This window comes from Pleurodeles waltl, chromosome 8, assembly GCF_031143425.1.
Source record: "Pleurodeles waltl isolate 20211129_DDA chromosome 8, aPleWal1.hap1.20221129, whole genome shotgun sequence".
Lineage (NCBI taxonomy): Eukaryota > Metazoa > Chordata > Amphibia > Caudata > Salamandridae > Pleurodeles > Pleurodeles waltl.
Window position 1 is genome coordinate 1518243509 of NC_090447.1, and position 20820 is coordinate 1518264328.

The 20820-nt window shown below is 45.8% G+C and overlaps 1 protein-coding gene across 1 annotated transcript in view; it reads right to left on the minus strand.

The window, feature by feature from the left end:
* Window positions 1–19807, minus strand: part of LOC138248857 (zinc finger protein 271-like) — a 102886-nt gene extending 83079 nt beyond the window's left edge. The window contains exons 1-2 of the mRNA XM_069202815.1: window positions 19680–19807; window positions 14324–14434 (exon numbers count right to left, since the gene is read on the minus strand). Coding sequence (XP_069058916.1) covers window positions 14324–14414 — 91 coding nt within the window. The 5' untranslated portion in view covers window positions 14415–14434; window positions 19680–19807. The remainder of the gene's footprint in view (window positions 1–14323; window positions 14435–19679) is intronic.
* Between the last annotated feature and the right edge of the window lie 1013 nt (window positions 19808–20820).

The window sequence follows — 20820 nt, forward strand, 5'->3', positions numbered from 1 at the left end:
TCTCCGACCCGTGGTGTGCATCTGGGGCCTGGCCTAGACAAGGAAGGACCTGGCAAACACTTGAGACTTTGCTTTGAAGTTTGCCAACTTCAAAGGCAGAAGGGGTATAAGAAGAAGACCCAAAACCCCAAACTTTTAGAATCTTTCTGGAATCAAGAGGAACCTCTGCCCAGGAGAAGAGCTGAAGAGCTGGAGGAGGAGTACTGTCCCTTTGCTGTGTTGCTTTGCTGGACTGGCCTGCAGTTGCTGCTTCTGCCTGAAAAGAGTGCAAAGGGTGAACTTTGCTGTGTGTCCTGCTTGAGAAAGTTCTCCAAGGGCTTGGAGAGGAGCTTGCCTCCTGTTGGAAGTCTCTGGGACACCAAAGACTTCAGTTTCCTCGACTTGCAGCACTGGGACCTGTGTGTTTTGTGCTGTTCAAGAGGAGAAACCACAGCGACGCTGCTGGCATGCACTGTGAACTGCCAACGCCACACAGAGTTGCATTGCCCCACTTCACACTGCGACCCTGATCTCACCGATGCCGTCATCAGACAACCTCATCAAGCCGCTGCTCGCACCGCGACCTGTGGGCCCCACACTCCGGCATCACCTTCTCACACCGCAGCCTGGGCATCCCCGACGATGCCACTCCTGCTGACGACGATGCCGCTGCCTGCACCGTGGCCTGTGGACACTGCTCGTGAGGCTCACGAAGCACCGTCCCGTCGCCCCGGTCCACCGACTCCAGTGTCGTCACCAGGCATCCCTGCCTGCACCGTGGCCTGTGGACACTGCTCGTGAGGGTCACAAAGCACCGCCCAGTCCTGCACTGCTGGCTTAGGCCTACCGGCGACAGCGCTTCAGCAACAACAACAACGCTGCCTGCACCATGACCTGTGGATACCGCACATCGCACCGCCCCACTTCACACCGCAGTCCTGGTCTCACCATTGCCGCTGGACGCCATCACCGAGTAGCTGAATACACCGTGACCTGTAGGCACTGCACGTCGCATCCTTCCGCTTCGCACCACATCCATGCCAGAGCTCCTGACTTCATCAGCCCGCAGTTCGATCTGCAACGCGTGTGACTTCAAGGGTCCGATGACTCCCACACAGACTCCGGAACAGACACCGCGACGCCAGCAACACCGCTCTCCAGAGCTCACCACGAGGATCACGACGCCCTGCAAATCCAAGGTACTGTTTGCAGGTCTTCCTGACACCGTAGCTGGCCCGCGATGGTGCGGCAGGCCTCAACTGTTGGTTTTGTTGATCACGGCGCCGGGATAGCGCCAGGTGGAGCTATCGACTTCAAGGAACTGTATTTTTGAGATAAATCTTACAAAATTCATATCTTTATTACGGTATGTTGGATATTTATCGTTTTGGTCTTGTTTTACATAGATAAACATTGGCTATTTCTCTAAAACTGGTGTGGAGTCCTTTTGTAGTGTTTTCCCTGTATTACTGTGTGTTATGTCAAAGTGCTTTACACATTGCTACTGAGATAAGCCTGATTGCTCGTGCCAAGCTACCAAGGGGGTGAGCAGGGGTTATCTGATCGGGTGTCTCCCTTTCCCTGACTAGAAGAAGGGTCCCTACTTGGACAGGGTGCAAACAGACTGCCAACTAGAGACCCCATTTCTAACACTTATGTATTCATGCAGATGTGCCCTCACATATTATATAATACACCCTGCCTTAGGGTTCTAAGGCCTGCTGTTGGGGTGAATGACATATAGTATATGCAGTGTACCATGGCATGGTACAAAGTGAGTGTGCCATATTGTGTTATCAAAATGGTTTGCATCATGTCAAGGAGCCTGCAATGGCAGTCTGCATGCTGTTTGTGTGTGGGTCCCTTAGGGTGGTATAATCATTTTGCAGCACTAGGGGACACTCTTTAGTAACAATGCCCTATGTACCCAAGGGTACAATTTACTAGGGACTTACAGGGGTGCTGAAGTCCTTGCCAACTGGGTTTCAATTAGACATCTACCTTGTTTTAAGGGAAAAGAGCATTGGCACTGGGACCTAGTTAGCTGGGACCCAGTGCACTTTCAGTCAAAAAGCATCAGAGATAGTGCAAAAAGTAGGGGTGATCACATCAAAAGGGCACTTTCCTACAGATACCGACTGTTACAGGGTCTTCTTAACTAAACAGTAGCCCATGTCAGCCTTACTAATAACCCAGGCATGAATGGGGCATCACCATACTGCAGAGTCTTAGAACAATGTCTGTCCTTGTCTACAGACTAATTCACAAAAGTAAAGTTGCACTTTTGGTGTAAGTTTACTCTTGCAGTGTTGCTGTACTACCAGTAACTTTATGTTTAGTCACTAACTAGTAGCAACTCCTTTTAAAATAATAGGAGGTACTTACTACTTGTAAAGTTACAGATGGAAAAGTTGATACTGGTAAACTTACACTGCAAGAGTTAATTAACACCAAAAGTGTAATGTTAACATTGTGACTCAGGCCTTGCGTTGCTTACAAAAGCTATGCAACATAGAGTAACCTCCAAGTTCTGACTCAAGGGTTCTATAAGTTTAGTTTTAATGTATAAATAAATTAAATAGAGCTCCCTAGACTGATTGCTAATTATTGTTGGTTTATCTTTTTTGTTATGGCGGTCTCAGTCTTGGATTATCCACTCTGTTTTCTTCAGTATAGTTGCCCGTGATGGACAATCCTACCGAATAATCCTACAGCTAGAGTTCACCTAGCAGGCATCGTTTGAAATTAGGTAGGACCTTGTTTTGTGATGTCTTCCCTGTTAATCTATTCTGGTAATAACTCATTAAGAACTTAGGGCTTGATTTACATTTCAGCGGACGAGTTACTCTGTCACAACGGTGATGGATAGACCATCCACCGAAGTATAAAACCAATTGCATCCTATGGGATTTATATTTTGGCGGACAAGCTATCTGTCACCGTTGTGATGAAGTAACCTGTTTGCTGAAATCTAAATGAAGCCCCGTAGTGTATAAGTTGGCCTTGGGAAGGAGACTGGGATTTTTGTGTGGTTGGCACTTGGCAGACCCCATTAGAGGTCAAGTTACAGAGGGTACGGTGCTGCAAAACCTCAGCAAGCAATAAATTCAAACATGCATAGTCATTTTCCATTCTAATTCTGGTAGCGGGAAATACTGGACTGCAGGAAGAGGCGAGTATATTCTACTAAAGAATAAATAAATGGCAAGGGACTTCAAGTAGGTAACGTCTGGGGGAAAAGTGGATTACAGTACAATGTGTGACAGATTCGGAGGACAGCTTCGCTTCTCGCTCTTGTCACTAAACTACAATGCTGCACTAATCAGCAATGCAAAGACAGATACTAAAGATAGGCCCCTTTTATTTTTTTTAACATTGGAAATTGATTTCAACCCACAAAAGGTCCATACCCCTCCTTGCAATACCCCCAAAATCTACCTTTTCCCAACTCCACTTCCTTCCCTCTCCACCCACAACAGGCCCACCACCCTCACCAAACAAGACCCCAAGCATTCCCCTTTCCCACCCTCTCACTCCCTCCCTATGCAAATGGCCAAAGATTCCCCTTTCCCAAACTCCCCTTCCCACCCTCAACGGGCCCACTTCCCTGCCCAAGCAAAAACCCACAAATTACCCTTTCACACCTTCAACAGGTCAACCCTCACCTTCAAGCAAAACTCAAAAATTCCCCTTTCAGGGGGTCCCCTTACCACCCTCTCCACCCACAATAGAGCCTCCCACAAAAAAGTTCAATAAAACTAAAAGAGCTCTGAGGGCATCCAGTTCTTTTCATACAATGTCCACCTACCGTGCCAGGTTCTGCTGGCTACATATGACGAGCGGCAGCTCACGGAGGGTGCAGTGGAGGAGGTGGTTGGATGATGACAACAAAAAGGGACTTCTGGTGTCACGGCTTCAGGTGGCAGTGGGCCCCGGCTGCAGGTGATGGCAGTGGCATTGCAGGGTTGGAGACAGGGCTGGCTGGTGGTCCAAAGAACTCATCCTCCAAGAACACCAACCAATGGTAATCTGTAGCCACAGGCTACAGCTTGTGGCACCGCAGCCAGGCAGCTATCTTCTGCTCTGAATGTTGACCAGCTCTAGCAGCAGGATTAGCTGTATCAAGACAGAAAATAATTGCTCTGTGCAACACTAGTTTATACTTTAGTGGCACAGTAAGAGAACACTGCTGGTTCCCTAGGGCCATTGGAATTTTTGACATGATTAATCAATGAGGCAAGTTTTTCCTGCACATGCAATAGCACTGACAGCAAGGAATAAAGCCAGACCACCAACATAATCAAAAAGTGATACAAGTTTAAAGGATTTCATAGGGTGGAACTGAACACTTTATATGCGTTAATGAATGAATCAACTGCCTTTAAGGAGTAAGATGTATATTTGCTGCACAATTACTATACTAGTAACTGTGGCCCCCTCCCCCTTCTTAGATATATATGCAACCATGGGGGATTGGGGTCCCAGGCCCTAAAGAGGCCACCTTCCTTTATTTAAATAAGTGGCCCCAGAAGATGGGGTCCCCGGGTGTAATGAGGCTTGAAGAGGGGGGCCATGCAGCCTTCCCTTAAAAAAAGAAAAAAGGGGGGGTGGGGATGGACCAGGCCCTGTGTCCAACCCCCTGCCGCACATGGCCAAAGGGTGTGCGCAGCATGGAGTTGGCTGCATGTGGGGGCTTGGCTCTGTAGCCAACTACCCTCCATGCATGACTGAAAGCCCTGCACAGTGTGTGGGACTGGCTGCATGTGGGGGGCTGGCCAGGCCCTGCAGGTAACCCCACCGCCACGTACAGCCAAAAGCTGTGTGTGGCAGGGTGGTTGGATTTACGTATGGTAATTAAATATTAGTTTACATTTTTTTAAACGTAGACATTCACTGAAAAACACAAATGATTAAAATGTTACAGTTAGGTGAATTTATCAGTGACATTGTTTTGAATAAAAAAATACCACAAAAATTCATAAGTTATAGTTAGATTAGCTAACTATTACTACTGCCCTCGCCATGTACTGCTTATGACCCCCACACATGACATCACTCATGACATGTTCTATGACATTATTTATGACATCTCAAATAACATCATTGATGTCAAAAAGCTCCCTGGGCCAAATCAGAAAGCTATTTTAAATTGGTGCTCCTGAAAGACTCTCACAGACCCAACCGTACAGTAGTACAAATATTTTTTAACCTTAATTTCTCAAAAGTCACTGAACGGGTTTGTACCAAATCACAAAAAGCTGTGTGGCACCTTTCTTGAACATTTTTAGGCCAAAGGGACCCTTTCCCTGTTGCCTTTTAAAAAAAAAAAAAAAAAATTGGAGGGGGGCTACATGGCTCTTATCCCCGAACCTTATCTGGCCTCAGAGACCTGCATTGCCAGGATAAGATATCCCGGCGGTCTGGTGGTTACGGCGGTCTAAATCCGCCAGGGCAGCACTGCAAGCAGTGTTGCCCCGGGGATTATGACCTCATTCTAACCCTGCGATTTCATGGCGGTAACACGAAAAGGCTGGCGGAGAACAGGCGCAAGAGGCCCCTGCACTGCCAATTGCACTTGGCATCGGCACTAAGGGGACCCCTTGGCCAGCACCATTGCAACATTCACTGTCTGCTTTGCAGACGGTGAACAATGCGAGAGTGCTGGTGCACCCTGCATCCTACAGGGTTGCTGCGGAGACAATGTTGTAGGGTGTTTCCCACTAGGCCAGTGGATGGAAACTCAGGAATCCGCCAGCCGACCTAGCGGGAAACTCTTAAAGGGCCCGGAGTGGAGGTAGCCACTATGGCGGCAACCTCCCCGTCGGAAGTTCGTCGGACAGCCTAAACCGTCCGCCAAACTTGTAATGATGCCCTTAGTGTTTGCTCCCGTTTGGCAGGAGATTTGAAAATGCTCCAGCTAGATGGGAGCAAACAAATTTCCCTGCCCGCTGTAGTAGTAGTAGTAGTACAGACAGGGAAATGACTGTGCCCTGGGGGTGGGCTCCCCAGGACACAGCAAGTGGGCCAGTCCCTGGGTAATGGAGTCCCTGGGGGCCATATCAAGGCTCAGGGGTGGGGTTGGTTGACCCCAATTTCATTTAAGTGATGGCCTTTTTAAGGCTAGGAGAGGGTGGCCCCCCTAGGCCCTCCTCCCCTCATTATATAATTGGGCCCCAGGGGAGCGATCCACGGGCAGAATACAGCTCAGTGAGGGAGGACATGCACCCCCTACCCTTATTTATACTTGCCGCAGGTTGCCAATAGGCAGCTATAGTTAGGTCTGCTTTCCAACAGACAGAGCATTGTTTTTGGTTTGCTGCTAACTTTGGTCTCGTTTGACAAATCTTCACAAAACTTTCCAGAAATGAAAGTTTATCCACCTCAGCTCCTTCCTGGAAAGTTTTGGGGTGATCTTTCAAGCAGGGGCTGAGGAAAAAAAGGGGGGCCCCAAAACATAAAATCCCCATGTATTTTCAAAAGACTTATTTAGAGATGGCTACAGCAAAAACTGGTGAATGGAATTACGCCAAATTTGTCAGGAAGCTAGATCTTGGTCCACAGATTGCGATATTTGGACTGTTGGGCTCGCGAGAGTCCCGCAAGCCTACCGCGAGAGCACAAATTAAAAAACTGAGGCCTATGATTGGTTGAGAGGCCAGTTTTTCCTATGAGCCTTCGGGCTCTCACTGGAGCGGGAGGCTCTCGCAAGTATTGTGAGAAAAACCACTGATTGGCTGGCAGTTGGAATGTTAGAAATTAAATGGCTGCTGTTACTATTTACTGTGAAAAATTGGAGGTGCTGTGGAAATGAGACAAAAAGCTCTATAAGGGGGCAGTAGAAAGGCATGCTATAACCCTAATTTTAGAGCAGAGGTGTGCTGTCTCCCTAAGTTTAGAGAGTACGTTTCTATGGGATAGCTACTGTGAAGAAAATTATTGTGAATTTTTAAAAATAATTTTTACAATCTTGCTAGATCTCTTGGAATCGTGTATAGTTAAAAAAAAGAAAAGGTAGATGAGTTCTGAATACACTCTATAAGTAGGATTACATACTGAGGTAATTGTTTTTGAGAAGAATTGTATAAAAGATAAGCACTGTGATGAATAGATGGTTAATTCTTATTTTCAAAAACAGTTACGATCTTCACGTGGGACTGTGAACAGTAGAAAGGAGTAGATGATCTTTGAATACAATTGTAGTATCCACACTTGCTTCTGTAGGAAGGATTATTAATGGAGATAGTGTTGGTCTGAGTGTACTATTTAAGCCCATCGTCTTCTTAAGAGTTGTCTCTTCCCACACCCTACCATGCACACCTATTATCAGGGAGGACAGTCCCTGGACAGAGCATACTATGCACACCTGTAATCCAAGAGAGAGGTCTCACAGGAGAGGCCAGCCTCACTCCACACACCCTACTACGCACACCCATCAGACAGAGTTATGACAGAAGAGGCCAGTCCATGTACATAGTCTAATACGCACACCTGTCCCCTGAGAGCCAAAAAGGAAATGCAGCCCCCTCGGAGTCCACACAGGGCATTGTATGTCTGACTCCTGTGACCGTCTCGCGACAGCTATGACTTAGAAAAAATGCATATAAAGAAAAATTCAACCACGTTTAATTCACAACACTATTATAACTTGGGGTATTGCCCTGGCCACTGGTGTCTTGGCTGTCACTACTGCAGCCACTCTGACTGCCTGTTGGTTAATAACTAAATTTAAATCACCCTCCATTCTATAGGGCTGGATGTCAGGTTGCTAGATCCGACGCTGTCTCTGTATCATGTACATTTTTCCGGACAGTCACTGGTTCGAAAAGGGTCCCTTTTTTCACAAGACCGGTGCCTTTTCTGGCATAAAAGGAATAAGAAGCAAAAAAAGTTATGTGTGCTTCATTTAGTAACTTAGGTTTTTTTTCTGGGTCTTTAGAGAGGTTGGTTTCGTGCAGCATTGCAATCATTACATGGTATCTATCAAGGTGTCCTAGAACCTTGTATGGTTTGTTCAGGAGATTACTGTGATTTATAGTTATTTGCATGTGTTGTGTGGGATGTCGTGCACTGTATTGTCACAATTTGTTTGGCATGTGTCTAGCAACTCTTGGAGTTCACCCAATTAACAAGGATAAATCCTGTTAAAATAAACAACAGAACCCAATCCCACACACTATCCCCAAGTGACAAATGATTCTACTCTCTATGATGGCAGAAGCTAACTCGTGGTCTCCACCAAAAGAAGTAGCGACAGGTATCGAGAATAATTATCATATTTACCATTATCAATTTAACTGTTATACCATCTTGCTTGGTAGTCAACCATGAGTAGTCAGTAGGCGTCGTTCCACCTTACTGCCTTCTGGCAGTATTCATCCAAGAAATTGTAACTATAATGTGTGTCAAAATCTGGATAACCTGGAATTAGCTAGATAAGGTATTAGACAGTCTGACTTATAGGCCAAAATTATTTCCTTGTGCACATAATTTGACTAATATCTGTTCCTCTCCACCAATGATCAAGGTCAGTTGATGCTTCTCTACCTGTTTAGCCATCCAGACCAAGGTGCATGCACAACAATGTTTCATTATTGATCTGATTCATCATGTATTGCTGCCATCTGGTCTGAGCTGTCTCCTTCAACCCTCCTCACAAGTTGATATTCTGTTTGTTAACTAAAGTTGCTGACTTGTGAGTGCTATTGAAGAAGTAATTCTTGCCCTTTAACATGACTTTCAGACAAGCAGGGGATAACATTGTCTAGGAGATGTGAGCCTGTGGCTGTTTCTTATTGGCAGGCAGAAATTGTCTCCTTGCTTCCTGCATGGCTGTAGTGAAATCCAGGTATAAGGCAAAGTTTGCTCCCTGATATATCAGGACCTTCTTCACCCTAGCCAATCTCAGTGTAGTGCTCATGTCCCGGTAGTTCAACAATCGCGCCATGATGGGACCGCAGGGAGCGTTGGTGGCAGTTTTTCATGCAGTGATCTATATGCTCTTTCCACAATGAACGACAGGGAGAGACTTGATTTGTAAGTAGCTTTTCTACAAAAGTCAAATCCGGACAGTTTGTAATGATTCTGGAGTACCCAGATTTTGTCTTTTTTATGGCAGAAGGCGCTTCAGGCTCCTCGTATTGATTTCTTTTTGTTTTCAGCATTGTTCCAATTTTCGCAGTGTACCTGGGTTCTTTGAGCCCTGGCCTTCTGCGTACAAGATACAATGTTCTGCCATAACTATTCTTGAGACTTGTTTATCCAGGTGCTCTCTCACTTGGTCAACACTTATCTTAAGGGAATCAATTTTACCATCAATTGATTTCAGGCTTTTTTGCGTGTTTCTTAGAATTTCTTATTTTACACTTTTGTCAGTGCTAGAGTCTGATAGGTTTTCATTATCTCCCCTTGTTTGTGAGACTCATGTTCCCTCATTTTTGCAGTTGGCTGGTGTTTTGTGCAGCTGTGCAATGTCACAGGTCAGCAGCAACCTGTTGTGCACCCATGCTGGAGAGTACAGATGTTAACTTCTCCTATAATCAGCCAATATGCACCTCATCAAGTGCAGGCTGAGGCTAGCAGCCATCCACACCAGATTGAGGCATGGAATGTTTACATATGTCTGGGCCGAGCAGATGTGTCCTGAGGAGCAGCCACTGGCGCAACCAGCAGAGGGCCGCACGCTGGGCCTTCAGGCAGCAAATTAGTATCATTGTTCTCTTTCTATTATCCAGCCATGCTCAGTGCCAAGAATTCAGAGAAGGAATGTCCCTGTCCCGGCACTATTACTGTGTATTTCTACTTGTTTGCCTCTGTGGCACCCACCATGCGGGATGCCTCCTCTGCTACTGCAGTCCTGCCCAGCTGGCACAGTCACTCTGGTGTGCCAAGGTTCTCCCTCAACTCAGAGCACTTGATCAGTCTGTCAGCTGTACCAATACAAAGCCTTCAGTCATCCTGGGCTGCACTGCCACAGCTAGGAACAGGCCTCCTCTGTGGTGCAGGTGAACGCGCAATATCTAGTGTGCTGACTTTTCAATTAGATTACAGTTTGTAAGTTGGTGGGAATACGTCTGCTGTTTCTGCTCTGCCAATCATGGTCAAAATATGAGATGGTGAAGAACTGTCCCTTCAGGCACTGGAGCCGCATCAAAGTGCGGCCTTCTTGTGATTCGGCATACTCACATCCCATGTCAGCAACATATACAATGAAAAAGGTTTCTAAATGTTAGATGCGTTGCAACACATTCACTGTCATTTTCTGTTTCATTCTTCTCCCCTTTGCTACTATTTTTGGCCCAGATGTTGCTCCCAGCAGTTTGACATGCTTCTGGGTTTCTTCACTTGGAGTACTGACTGGCGCATTTCTTCATCCTGATGTCAGGAGAAGTTTGGTGACTAAATGATTTCTTCAATGCTAACTCCATCTTCAATCAAGAGCTGTAAGATTGGCAAAGAGATGTTTGTGCTGTGGATTTTCCTCCCAAGTGTGACCCTTTTAAGAAGCCACACTACACCTTTCACGTCTGGAATTCTGTGCAGGGTGGCACAAGGCTACTGGAAAGTAAGTTACCCATTCCTTGGAAAATCAATGAGGTAACTTAATAGACCTTCTCTGCACCCTATCAATGACCCCCCAATGCACACCGTATTCACGATGGAGGCATAAATCCAGCACTTGCGAGGAAGTAACTCCACGTGTTACTGTTCTGATGTCACAGCATACCTTTGACATATGGCCAAAGAACCTACATCATGCTTGATATTTCCACAAACTATTTCAGCTACTGTTTCAATTATGCCTATCTCAAGCATACGCATGTCTACTGCTGGAGAGGCTCCATGCTCCTCCAGTATTTGATTTAAACCCTTGGCTGACACTGCTGTACAGGGAATGCTGTGTGTACCAGTATACAAGACTGCAAAGTACTTCCCCAAGATAGCGACAGAGTGAGTTTAGCACCATCCTATCGGAAAGCACATATTCATAATTCTGTGTGGTTGAATCCAGAGCAGTCCATCAGCCTCTAGCCGGGATTTAATTTAGTTTCAATGCTCTATTATTGTGTTTACAAATTGTAGGTTAATGGCAGAGATTTGTGCACATCCGACATCAGTGCTAACCATGCTGTAATACAAATTGTCTCAGCTCTCTATATATTGTTATAACCTCTGTCAACAATTCCTTAGTCTCTACTATTGGTAGTCAACCCCTGTCTGGGTGAGGCATGTACCTAGTTAACACAGGCAATATCTGTCCTGGCAATGAGAAGAGTCCTTAATGCACATTTTGTGTTACATGTAGTAACTTTCTTAAACAAAGTCATATCTTGTATGTATATTCACAGCACTTCAATGTTCTTGTTAACAGCATCATATATAGATCCGTTCTGACCACCGGAGTACTTTCTGACCACCAGAGGACTTTTGCCCTCTGTAAAACTTTAAACTGTAAACTTCACACTTGTATAGCACACTACTCACCCGTTAGGGTCTCAAGGCGCTGTACGCATACCGCTGTGGAACCCCTCCTGGCTTTTCCCTGTGAGGCACCCACTCCTGGGCACACCCAGGGTGAAGCAAGGCATCCAAGCGCTGTCAGGGCCGTTGTGGAGATTAAGCAAGCCCAGAGTTACAGAGTGGGACCCATTAATTAGATTAGGCACTGAGGCGAGAATTATCTGGTCCAAGGGAATTGAGCCCAAGACCCGCCGAGGTGGGAACTGAACCCTGGTCCTGGGCCAGATCTCTGCATCAGGGTCTGCCGCTCTAACCATTGTGCCACACTTCTCCACTTGCCACACTTATCCTCTAATGTCAAACCACTTGCCTTCAGTTGGGCACTTAATCTGGGGGTGCACATGAATGATGAATGGATGAATGGGGGAATTTTTAAAGCACACAACTAACTCAAGAGAGTGTCCCAGCGCTACACAGCCTATGAACTGAGAGAATGGTTCTTGAGAAATGGCACAAAGTGATAGCTGAAGCCGATTCAATGGTTAGTGGCAAAAACCGAGAAGGAACTCTCACCAGTCCTGACACACTGAAATATGGGTACCTCTATAAGCAGCCTGTCAAAATAATCATGGCCAAACAAAATTACTGGAGAATGAAGAAGTGACTGAGACTATTGACAACTAACTTAATTTTCCAACGGGCCTGCTTCTGGTGCATTTTAATGAAAGATGAAGCTGCACTGGGGTAGTGTTTATCGGAGTGCTGAATATTGTATGATATGCCCTGAAGATGCAGACACAGTTGCAGCGTGATGGGTACAACAAGTACAAAGCTTAATACATCCTGTGACACATTTTAGTTCTATTCCCATTAGTAATTCAAAGCAGTATTCGATGATACGGTTCCAGTAAGGTAAACAATCTTAAACTGGGATCCTTTGGCTGAAGGCCATCTTCAATGCTAAACATGTGTTCAACCAGCTTCTAAACTTTAGACTTGCACAGATGGATCAGACTGGCATTTGGCCAGGACATGCAAAAGTGAGTAAGTTGCTCTGTGTGAACCATAGCCTCTCCTCACCTTCAACGGTGATGACTAGCCAGGGATGTGGAATTCCTATAGCCTGACGCCCAGGACAGATTGTTTGAGGTCAAGGACAACAAACTGTCATGTCTGTTTTTCCTTGGGACAAGTAGGCCCAACCCCCTGCATTACAAGCTGCCAGCTTACAATACATTATGGATCAGGAAAATACATTGTCTGCAGTTAAAGTAACGTTTGTGTTCATATATTAATGCTGTTCAGAATCTGTATTTATGTTTCACTGATGCAAAGCCTTTATTATTAGGGTGGGTGCTCTAAGCAAATGTTGTAAGTACAGTACAGTGAGTGGTTCCAGGATAAAAATGTATACACACGGGGGCAAAGTTTAACAAAATGAGGCTACATGTAATGCTCCCAAAATGCTCTCTGGTTAGATACAAATAGTTGCCTTATCTTGTAAACATGATTGATGATCCTTTGCTTTTAAGATAAATTGTTCACAAAAAAATGCAACTAGGAAACAAATATTTTTGCTAAACTACTTTGAAATTTTAAGCATCATTTCTTTGAAGCATGCTACGGTAAAATGTGTTAATGTATGATAGTATTTCAAAAAGATAGACATAATGGGAAATCAGATAAACAAGTTTCAAAAGGATTATGGAAAACATGAAAACATATCAGCATTGGCAAAGCCAAAAGGTCTAAAATTGGTGGCTAGCCTTTTCGTTTTGTAAATGTGTGTCTTGTTTTGACTTGGTTTTTATACAACTTTATAGCTGTGTGAGCTGCCTGACCCTCACAATTATAATAAACATTGGCAAAAATAAAAATATTTTTGGATCTAAAAAAAACACACATTTGCACAACGTTGCTGGCACTGAATAAAACTACTTTGTGTGCCAGTATACCCCTTGCGAAAGAGCAACAGTGAAACCAGTCAATAGATAGAGAAAAAGAAAGAAAGAAAAACAGAAGGTCTTGGTTAATGCCATACCTAATTAGGGCCCAAATCTTAAAGTCACAAAAGTGCACCTATGGTGTATGTCCTTGCATTAGTGCATATTTATGGTTTTCTTGAATTTACAGAAGTAGTCAAAAAAATTTAGCCCTTCAAAATATTTGTGAACTGCCTTTTTCACAAGCAAATATGCATGCGTAGATTTACTCATGCTAAAATCTATTGAATGTTTAGAAGTTCACTTTCCCTCTGACTATTTTTTTTCCCAACCCTGGAAGAAATTTTACTTCTGCCCTTCTCAGGAGTAAATTTCCAACCTTTCTCAGTACGGGAAAAGATTAAAGAAGACCTGATGAAAACCCCTAAAACGTGCAAGGTAGTAGGTGTGCACAGACTCAATAGGACATTCCAATCCTGGAACTATTAATTACTCCTACATCCAGCCCCAGTACGTAGATCTGTGGAAAAGTGGCAATATAAGGGAACTGCTAGTATTAAAACACTACTATAGTATTATCCCAGGCATAATCAGAGATGCTATAATCAGAGCTCTTATATAATGAAATTTCTCCCATAGTATGTTGCCGCACTATGTGGCACCAAAGGTACAAGTGGATTTTTTAAAACTGTGATCATTTTCAGTTACTGGTCTTAAGCAATTAAAGTTTGCAGTTTCTCCAACTGCAAAACAGTCTCTCTTACTGTGAACTTTAGGCCCTATTGTGTCATAGTTGTGGTTAATATTTATATCCTGCTCGGCCAGCTTTATCGTAGAAGTGACCTGTCAATAATCATAATGGCAACATCACTCCAAATTGATCCATTCGAGTTTCACAATAGATTCCATATTCCCACAATATGGTATATAGGTAGACGACTTACCGGCTGGAGTGAAAAAGTTTGTAAACTGCCCTTGGTTTTGATCAGAAATCGCATAAACTCCTCCCTCTTCTTTGATGCTGCCTGAGATCATTTTTTTTATGAACTCTTCTCCTGTAGTAACAGAAATATGAAAGAGTGGTGTCACAGCCAATCACAAGGGCTACAGATGGGGTCCCGAACCTCTGTCATCTCCTGAATGGCTCATCAGTTTCTGCACCTATTTCACATGATATATGGAAAATTCAAACATTCACAGGCACATGCATTTCAAGCAATAATGACGGCGGTTTTAATTAGAAAACAGACCTGCTTCCATCTAGCATCCTGATGACATATTAATCACTCACGTTTCGCATTTATAATTTCTGACATGACTAAATTTGTCTATCAGATAATCCCCTGAAGACAAATGGTGAGAATGGGCTACAGTTGTGATTTTATCATGCTTAGCGTGTTCACATTGGCTTATCAATTAGCATGTTAAGATATCTAAACTATTAAATTGAAGCACATGGCGCCTGTATAACCCCTGCAGTAACTTTGGCTGATAAATAGCTGATCACGGGCCCAAGCGGGCACTTGTATGTAATGAATAGCACCCAAAGGATTGTCTTGTGGAAACTTTAAGATCAATGGCTGTTATTAGAAATATCACAGTGTATTTATTTATTTTTTGGGGGGGTTTATTCAGGGAAAATCTAGGGTTAAAGGAACACTTTATTCCATATCCCCACTGTGCGAGGCCTTACATCGTGCACTGTGTGGGCTGGCTGAAAGACCTAGTAAGGACCAGCCTCAAACTTCCGCAGGCTGTCATCCCCCTGCTTCCAATCTTCAGCTGCATGCTGCAATTTTGATCATTGGGCCTGCGCCAAACCTGCAAAAGATCACCAAGGCCACTGTACACAGTCTTCAACGTTTGTCACCATTGTGGGGGGTGGCAAGGCAGTACCATGTAGGCAAGCCAAAGGCTATGCGTAGCGGGGGGGCTGTGGGCCTCGCTCATCCCTACACAGGTAGCCTACCCTTCTGTGCACAACCTTTGGCTGTGTGCAGCGGGGGTCACTTTCCTACATACCTAATTCAATTTTTTTAATTGTTTTTATTTTGCATAAATCACAATTCCCTACTCAAACACGGTGCCTTATTTTAGTTTCCTGGTCCATGATGTCACCAGAATTGCTCAACGGCAATACCGGACCAAACTGAAAGCTTTTACATTATGTGGGAAAGTACCCTCTTTTTGGCAAGGTTACCCTCACTTTTAGCCTGTCTGTGTGTTTTGACTGTTTTCACTGGGATCCTGCTAACCAGGACCCCAGTGATTGTGCTCTCTCCCTCTAAATGTAGTTGCTAAGGACTTTGCACACCCCACAATTGGCATACTGGTGCCCCCACATAAGTACCTAGTATATGGCACTCAGGGCATTGGGGCACCAGGGGTTCCCCATGGGATGCAGCATGTTTTGTGCCAGCCATGGGAGCCCATGCAAAACGTGTCTGCAGACCTGCCATTGCAGCCTGCTTGAAAAGGTGCATCATGCCCCCTTTCACTACAGGTCACTGCACCAGGTCTCTGTAAGTCAGCCCTATGGCAGGTTCTCCTAGCCCAGAGCCCAGGTTGCAGGTACCTGTGTGTGAGGGCAGCCCTGCATGAGCAGAAGTGCCCCTACGAACTCCACCTCCACTACACTGGACTTCGTAAGTGAGGGGAAGCCATTTTTACCCGTGTGCTGCACACATGTCACCACATAATGGTAACTCTGAACCTGTTTGGTATAAAACATGTCAGAATCATACATCAATACTGTTGCCAGTATGTGTTGCATGATTCCATGCAATCTGGGAGCTCCTTAGAGGACCCGCAGCATTGCTCCTACTAATCTTCTGGGGTTTTCCGGGCAGCCTGCACTGCTGTCACCCCTCAGACAGGTTTCTGCCTCCTGCTCCTTGCCCAGCTCGGGCAGAGGGAGGCAGAACAAAGGATTTCCTGTGGGAGAGGAAGGCAACACCCTCTCCCTTGGAAATAAGTGTTACATGGCTTGGGAGGGGTAGCCTCCCCAAGCCACTGGTATGCTTTGAATGGCACATTTGGTGCCCTACTTGCGTAAACTGGTTTGCACCAGTACAGGGATCCCCAGTCCCTACTTTGGTGCAAAACTAGACAAAGGAAAGGGTAGTGGCCACTCCCCTGTCCATCACCACCCTAGGGGTGGTGCCCAGAGCTCCTCCAGGTTGCCACTTGATTCTGCCATCTTGAATCCAAGGTGGGCAGAGGCCCCTGGGAGCATCTGAGTGGCCAGGGCAGGTAGGTGACGGCACAGCCCCCTCCTGATAGGTGGTCACCATGCTAGGTGACCAATCCCCCTTCCTGGGCTATTTAGGGCCTCCCTTTTGGGTGGGTCCTCTGAGTCGACGTGCAAGATTCCAGCAGGACTCCTTTGCATTGTTTATTTCATCTTCTGGCCACTGGGACTGCAACTGGACCCTCCAGGAACCGACAATCTGCAACTCCAGCGACGACTACGCTCTGCAACACTGTTTCTCCGGCTCCTTCCAGCAACTGCAACATTTCCCCGGGTGTGCATCCTCTGAGGGCGACAAGTCTTCAGTTTGAGCAAGAAGTAAGAAGGAATCTCCCTTGGAATGAAGGAGTCACTCCCCTGCATCTGCAGGCACCAACTGCAACGACAACCGGCTGCGTGGATCTTCTCTCCTCCGGAGCTGCGTGGATCCTGCATCATAGGTGGTGGTCTGGAGTGGTCCCGTTGGGCCTCTTTACCAGCTGTCCAATCCAACTTGGGAGACGTTAAGCCCTTGCCTCGCCTTGCAGGACAGTAACTTCTGTGCACCGCGACTCTTGCAGCTACTAAGGCTTGTTTGTTCCTCCCCCAAGAGATCTCCAGGCTCCGTGTAACCCCAGACCCCTGCACTCCATCCTGCAAAGCACAGTCTCCTGCCTGCTACTCCAGCGACGTGGGACTCTTCTTCAGGTGTGCCGAGTGGGTCTCACTGCGACTCCTGTACCTGCTGCCAGTGGGTTAGGGGCTGCCTCCTTTTCTTGTGCCTCTTCCAGCTGCTGAAGGTCACCCCAAACTCCCCTCCTTGGGTCGAGAGCCCTGGACCTTGCTGGTCATTTTCAGCCTTGCAAATCTTCTTCTCCGTCTCTTGCATTTTCAAAGGCTTGTTGGTGGTTTTCCAGCACCACTGACCGATTGCATCTCGACCACCGACGTTGGACATCCCTTGCATCACTTCTGAAACTCCTCTTCAGGTCCTGTGCTGCACTGCTGACTTTCTTAGTCCATCGTCGACCTGGTCCTGCATCCACAGAAGGGTGGGTAGTGGCTCATGCCACAACCGGGTACTCCAACTCAAACTGGACTTGATCCCCTTCCTTTGCAGGTCCTCTTCTGTCAGAATACACCTTTGGCTTCCAGCCTTGGTTGGGTCTCGCCTAATCCTTTTCCAAAGTCCTCCTGATGGTTTTGGGAAAACCAGGTACTTACCTCTGCTCTCCTGGTCGCTGGGGGTCACTCTGGTACTCACCTCTTGGGGTCCATAGTTCCTACAGCTCCCTTCTACTGATTCTGCTTCCTTGGGTGGGGGACTGCCATTCACATTCAATTTTTTTTGTATATGGTTTGGCCCTCACTATTTGCTATTGCTTTATCAATGTCTATTGCTGTCTATGCTATTAATTGATTGCTAATGTGTATATAAAAGTGTGTTACTTACCTCCAGTTGGGGGAATGCCTATTCAGTATTCTAGTATTTTTGTTTCTATAATAAAGTATCTTTATTTTAGTAACACTGTGTGGTTCTTTCATGTGTGATAGTGCTGTGTGACTATAGTGGTATAGCATATGCTTTGCATGTCTCCTAGATAAGTCTTGGATGCTCATCCACAGCTACCTCTAGAGAACCCTGGCTTCATAGACACGGCCTACACTTCACCAATAGGGGACACCTGGACCTGGTATAAGGTGATAACACCATAGATGCTCACCACACACCAGGCCAGCTTCCTGCACATTACATATAAATGTTAAGGGAGCTAGGTTGAATAACTATTTTCTACAAAGTGCAGTAAACAGTGGGTACTGATTGCCATTAGAATGTTTATGTTTTGCTTACCTTTTATGAATAAACGGCTGATAAAAACATGTTGGGGGCCTGGCAATTTATGCATCTCTGAAGCTGCAGTATTTACTGCATAATAACTGATTTGTCACAAAATTTGCAGATTTAAAAATAAGAATAAGGTTCAGAATCAAATTGATGAAAATGATACTGCTAAATAAATGTCCCATATTTGCTGCATTTGTCACAGAATTTCGATAATTTTACTGCATAACTTGGTTTTTCATGCTTCATAATGACAGTAGTCCTAGCAATGGGAAAGGTCTGTAACGGTCTGGAGAGTGAATTCATGTTGTGATTATAATATTGAAAATAGTATTTCACAGAGAGCTGTGAAATATTTTCAATTTTTCAGTCACCTGTGAAATGTGGGTTTTTAATAGTAAAGTTTGCTCAGCAGGCAGTTCTGCCCACTGCAAGTTACGCTTGTAAGCAGAGTTTCGGCAAAACTCCGCCTACCGCCTCGGGCAGTTTTCTCTCATGCGTGGCTCACAGACGTTAAGTTGGAGAAAACTGGCGCCCCAGTATGATTTTGGGGCGCTAGGACAGCACCCAGCAAGATTTTCTCAACGCAGGCAGTCGCAACCATTCATGGTGATAAAGCGGCCGCTCTAGTACAAAATCTACTCGAGCAGCAAAAAAGACGCAGCGCCCTCTGCACAATCAGCGTGGAACAAGCTCCTAGCACGAAAAATCAGGTGACATGTTGATTCCGCCCGCTCGCGGAAATCTGCAGAATCTCGCGGAGTTTTTAAGTAACTCCACAGTCAAATTCTGAGAGTTCCACCCACCCCTACATGCCATAACTTACAGTGTTCGATGTGCTCAAAACACCAATATCCCACCCCCCAGAGCAGATCAAAGGATGTAGTTCAGCAAGTAGCAAGGCGATGTGACATTCCACGGAGACCTGGGGAGCTTCGTCATCAGATTACCTGACCATGAGGCTGTCTTTCTGTGTAAATCAACATGTTCGTTGGGCAAGGCCCCTGCGGCCTGTTTAGTATTTTATCTAATTATAAAACGCCGCAATTAAATGCAAATACAACCGCTCTGCCAATAACAAGGAAATCCAACTAGTGTGGCTTAGAGCTCGAGGATCAGGCTCGATGAGGAGTGCACTGATTGCAGCCCGTGTGTATTTGTAACTTATGTGGTCCAAGCCCTCCATTAACATAATAAAGGAACAACAGGCCGTACAAACACAAGTTACCCTTTATCTGATCTCTGGTGGTGCACTTCCTGCTCTCCCTTGTGATTCCTCTGGGGTAAAAGCAGCGACGGGCAGCCGCCTCCCCACTCTCCCTATGAGCACCCGAAATACCACACAGCCCTCTTCCGGGAAACCCAGGCGGCGAAACAGGTCTAATGCGCGTGCGCACAAAAAGAACACTCTCACTGCACATGCGCGGCAGGCAAGGGAACCTCAACAGCGCGTGCTCAGAGCGGGACCACACCCTCCGCGTGGCACGCGTAGAGGAAGTCACTGTGCACGCGCCGTGGGCGCGGGCTTCTTGCAAACGTACATGCAAGTACTCCTCAGGGTCACAGGGAAAGGAAACCTCAACAGCGCATGCTCAGAGCGGGACCACTCCCTCCGCTTGGCACGTGCGGAGAGAAGCTACTGGGCACGTGCCAGAGTGCGGGCTGCTTGCAAACGTACTTGTAGATTCTCCTCTCGGGGTCACAGGGTTGGCACCTTTATTTGTTAAACTATGTTTTGCTATGCTGGAGCTGCCAAGAGCTGGTAGGGTACAGTGAATAAAAGGCCGAATTTCTTGTAACGGTAAGGCCTGACTCCACCCATTCTTTTTTTTCTTTTGGACTTTTTTCCCATCCTCGTTTTTCAGGTATCCCTGTTGTCTAGTGGGCTTTATCAACTGAAAAGTACATGCCTTTCCTCCATGGTGTTTTCCTGCAGTCAACAACCTGGCGGAGTAGCTGTGATGGGTCTGTGACTTCACTGCTAGAGAGCAGAGGCAGGTGCAAAGCAGTAAAGAGCACTTGGATTTAATGGCTGTGGGAGCTTGTTTCAAGACGACCCCCAAGAATTAAATACTGAAAGACACAAATATCTGCACCCAGCTGTGCAGTCTGGCCAGTACAACTCCTGCCGATCGTGTATTGTTTGACACAGACACTGGAGTGTGGCTGCCCAGTTGGCCTATCTCTATGGATGATAAATCGAGCTGTATAAGGGCTCCATTGAATTATTAGTGGAAGAAGTTCCCACCAGTTCCTATCAATGCTTTTTGAAGTTTCAAGCATGGCTCTGCTAAAATGACTAAGCCATACACAAACATGTTTTTTTCATTTTTTTAAAGAAAATCTTGTATTGGGGCTTTCTTTTTTTT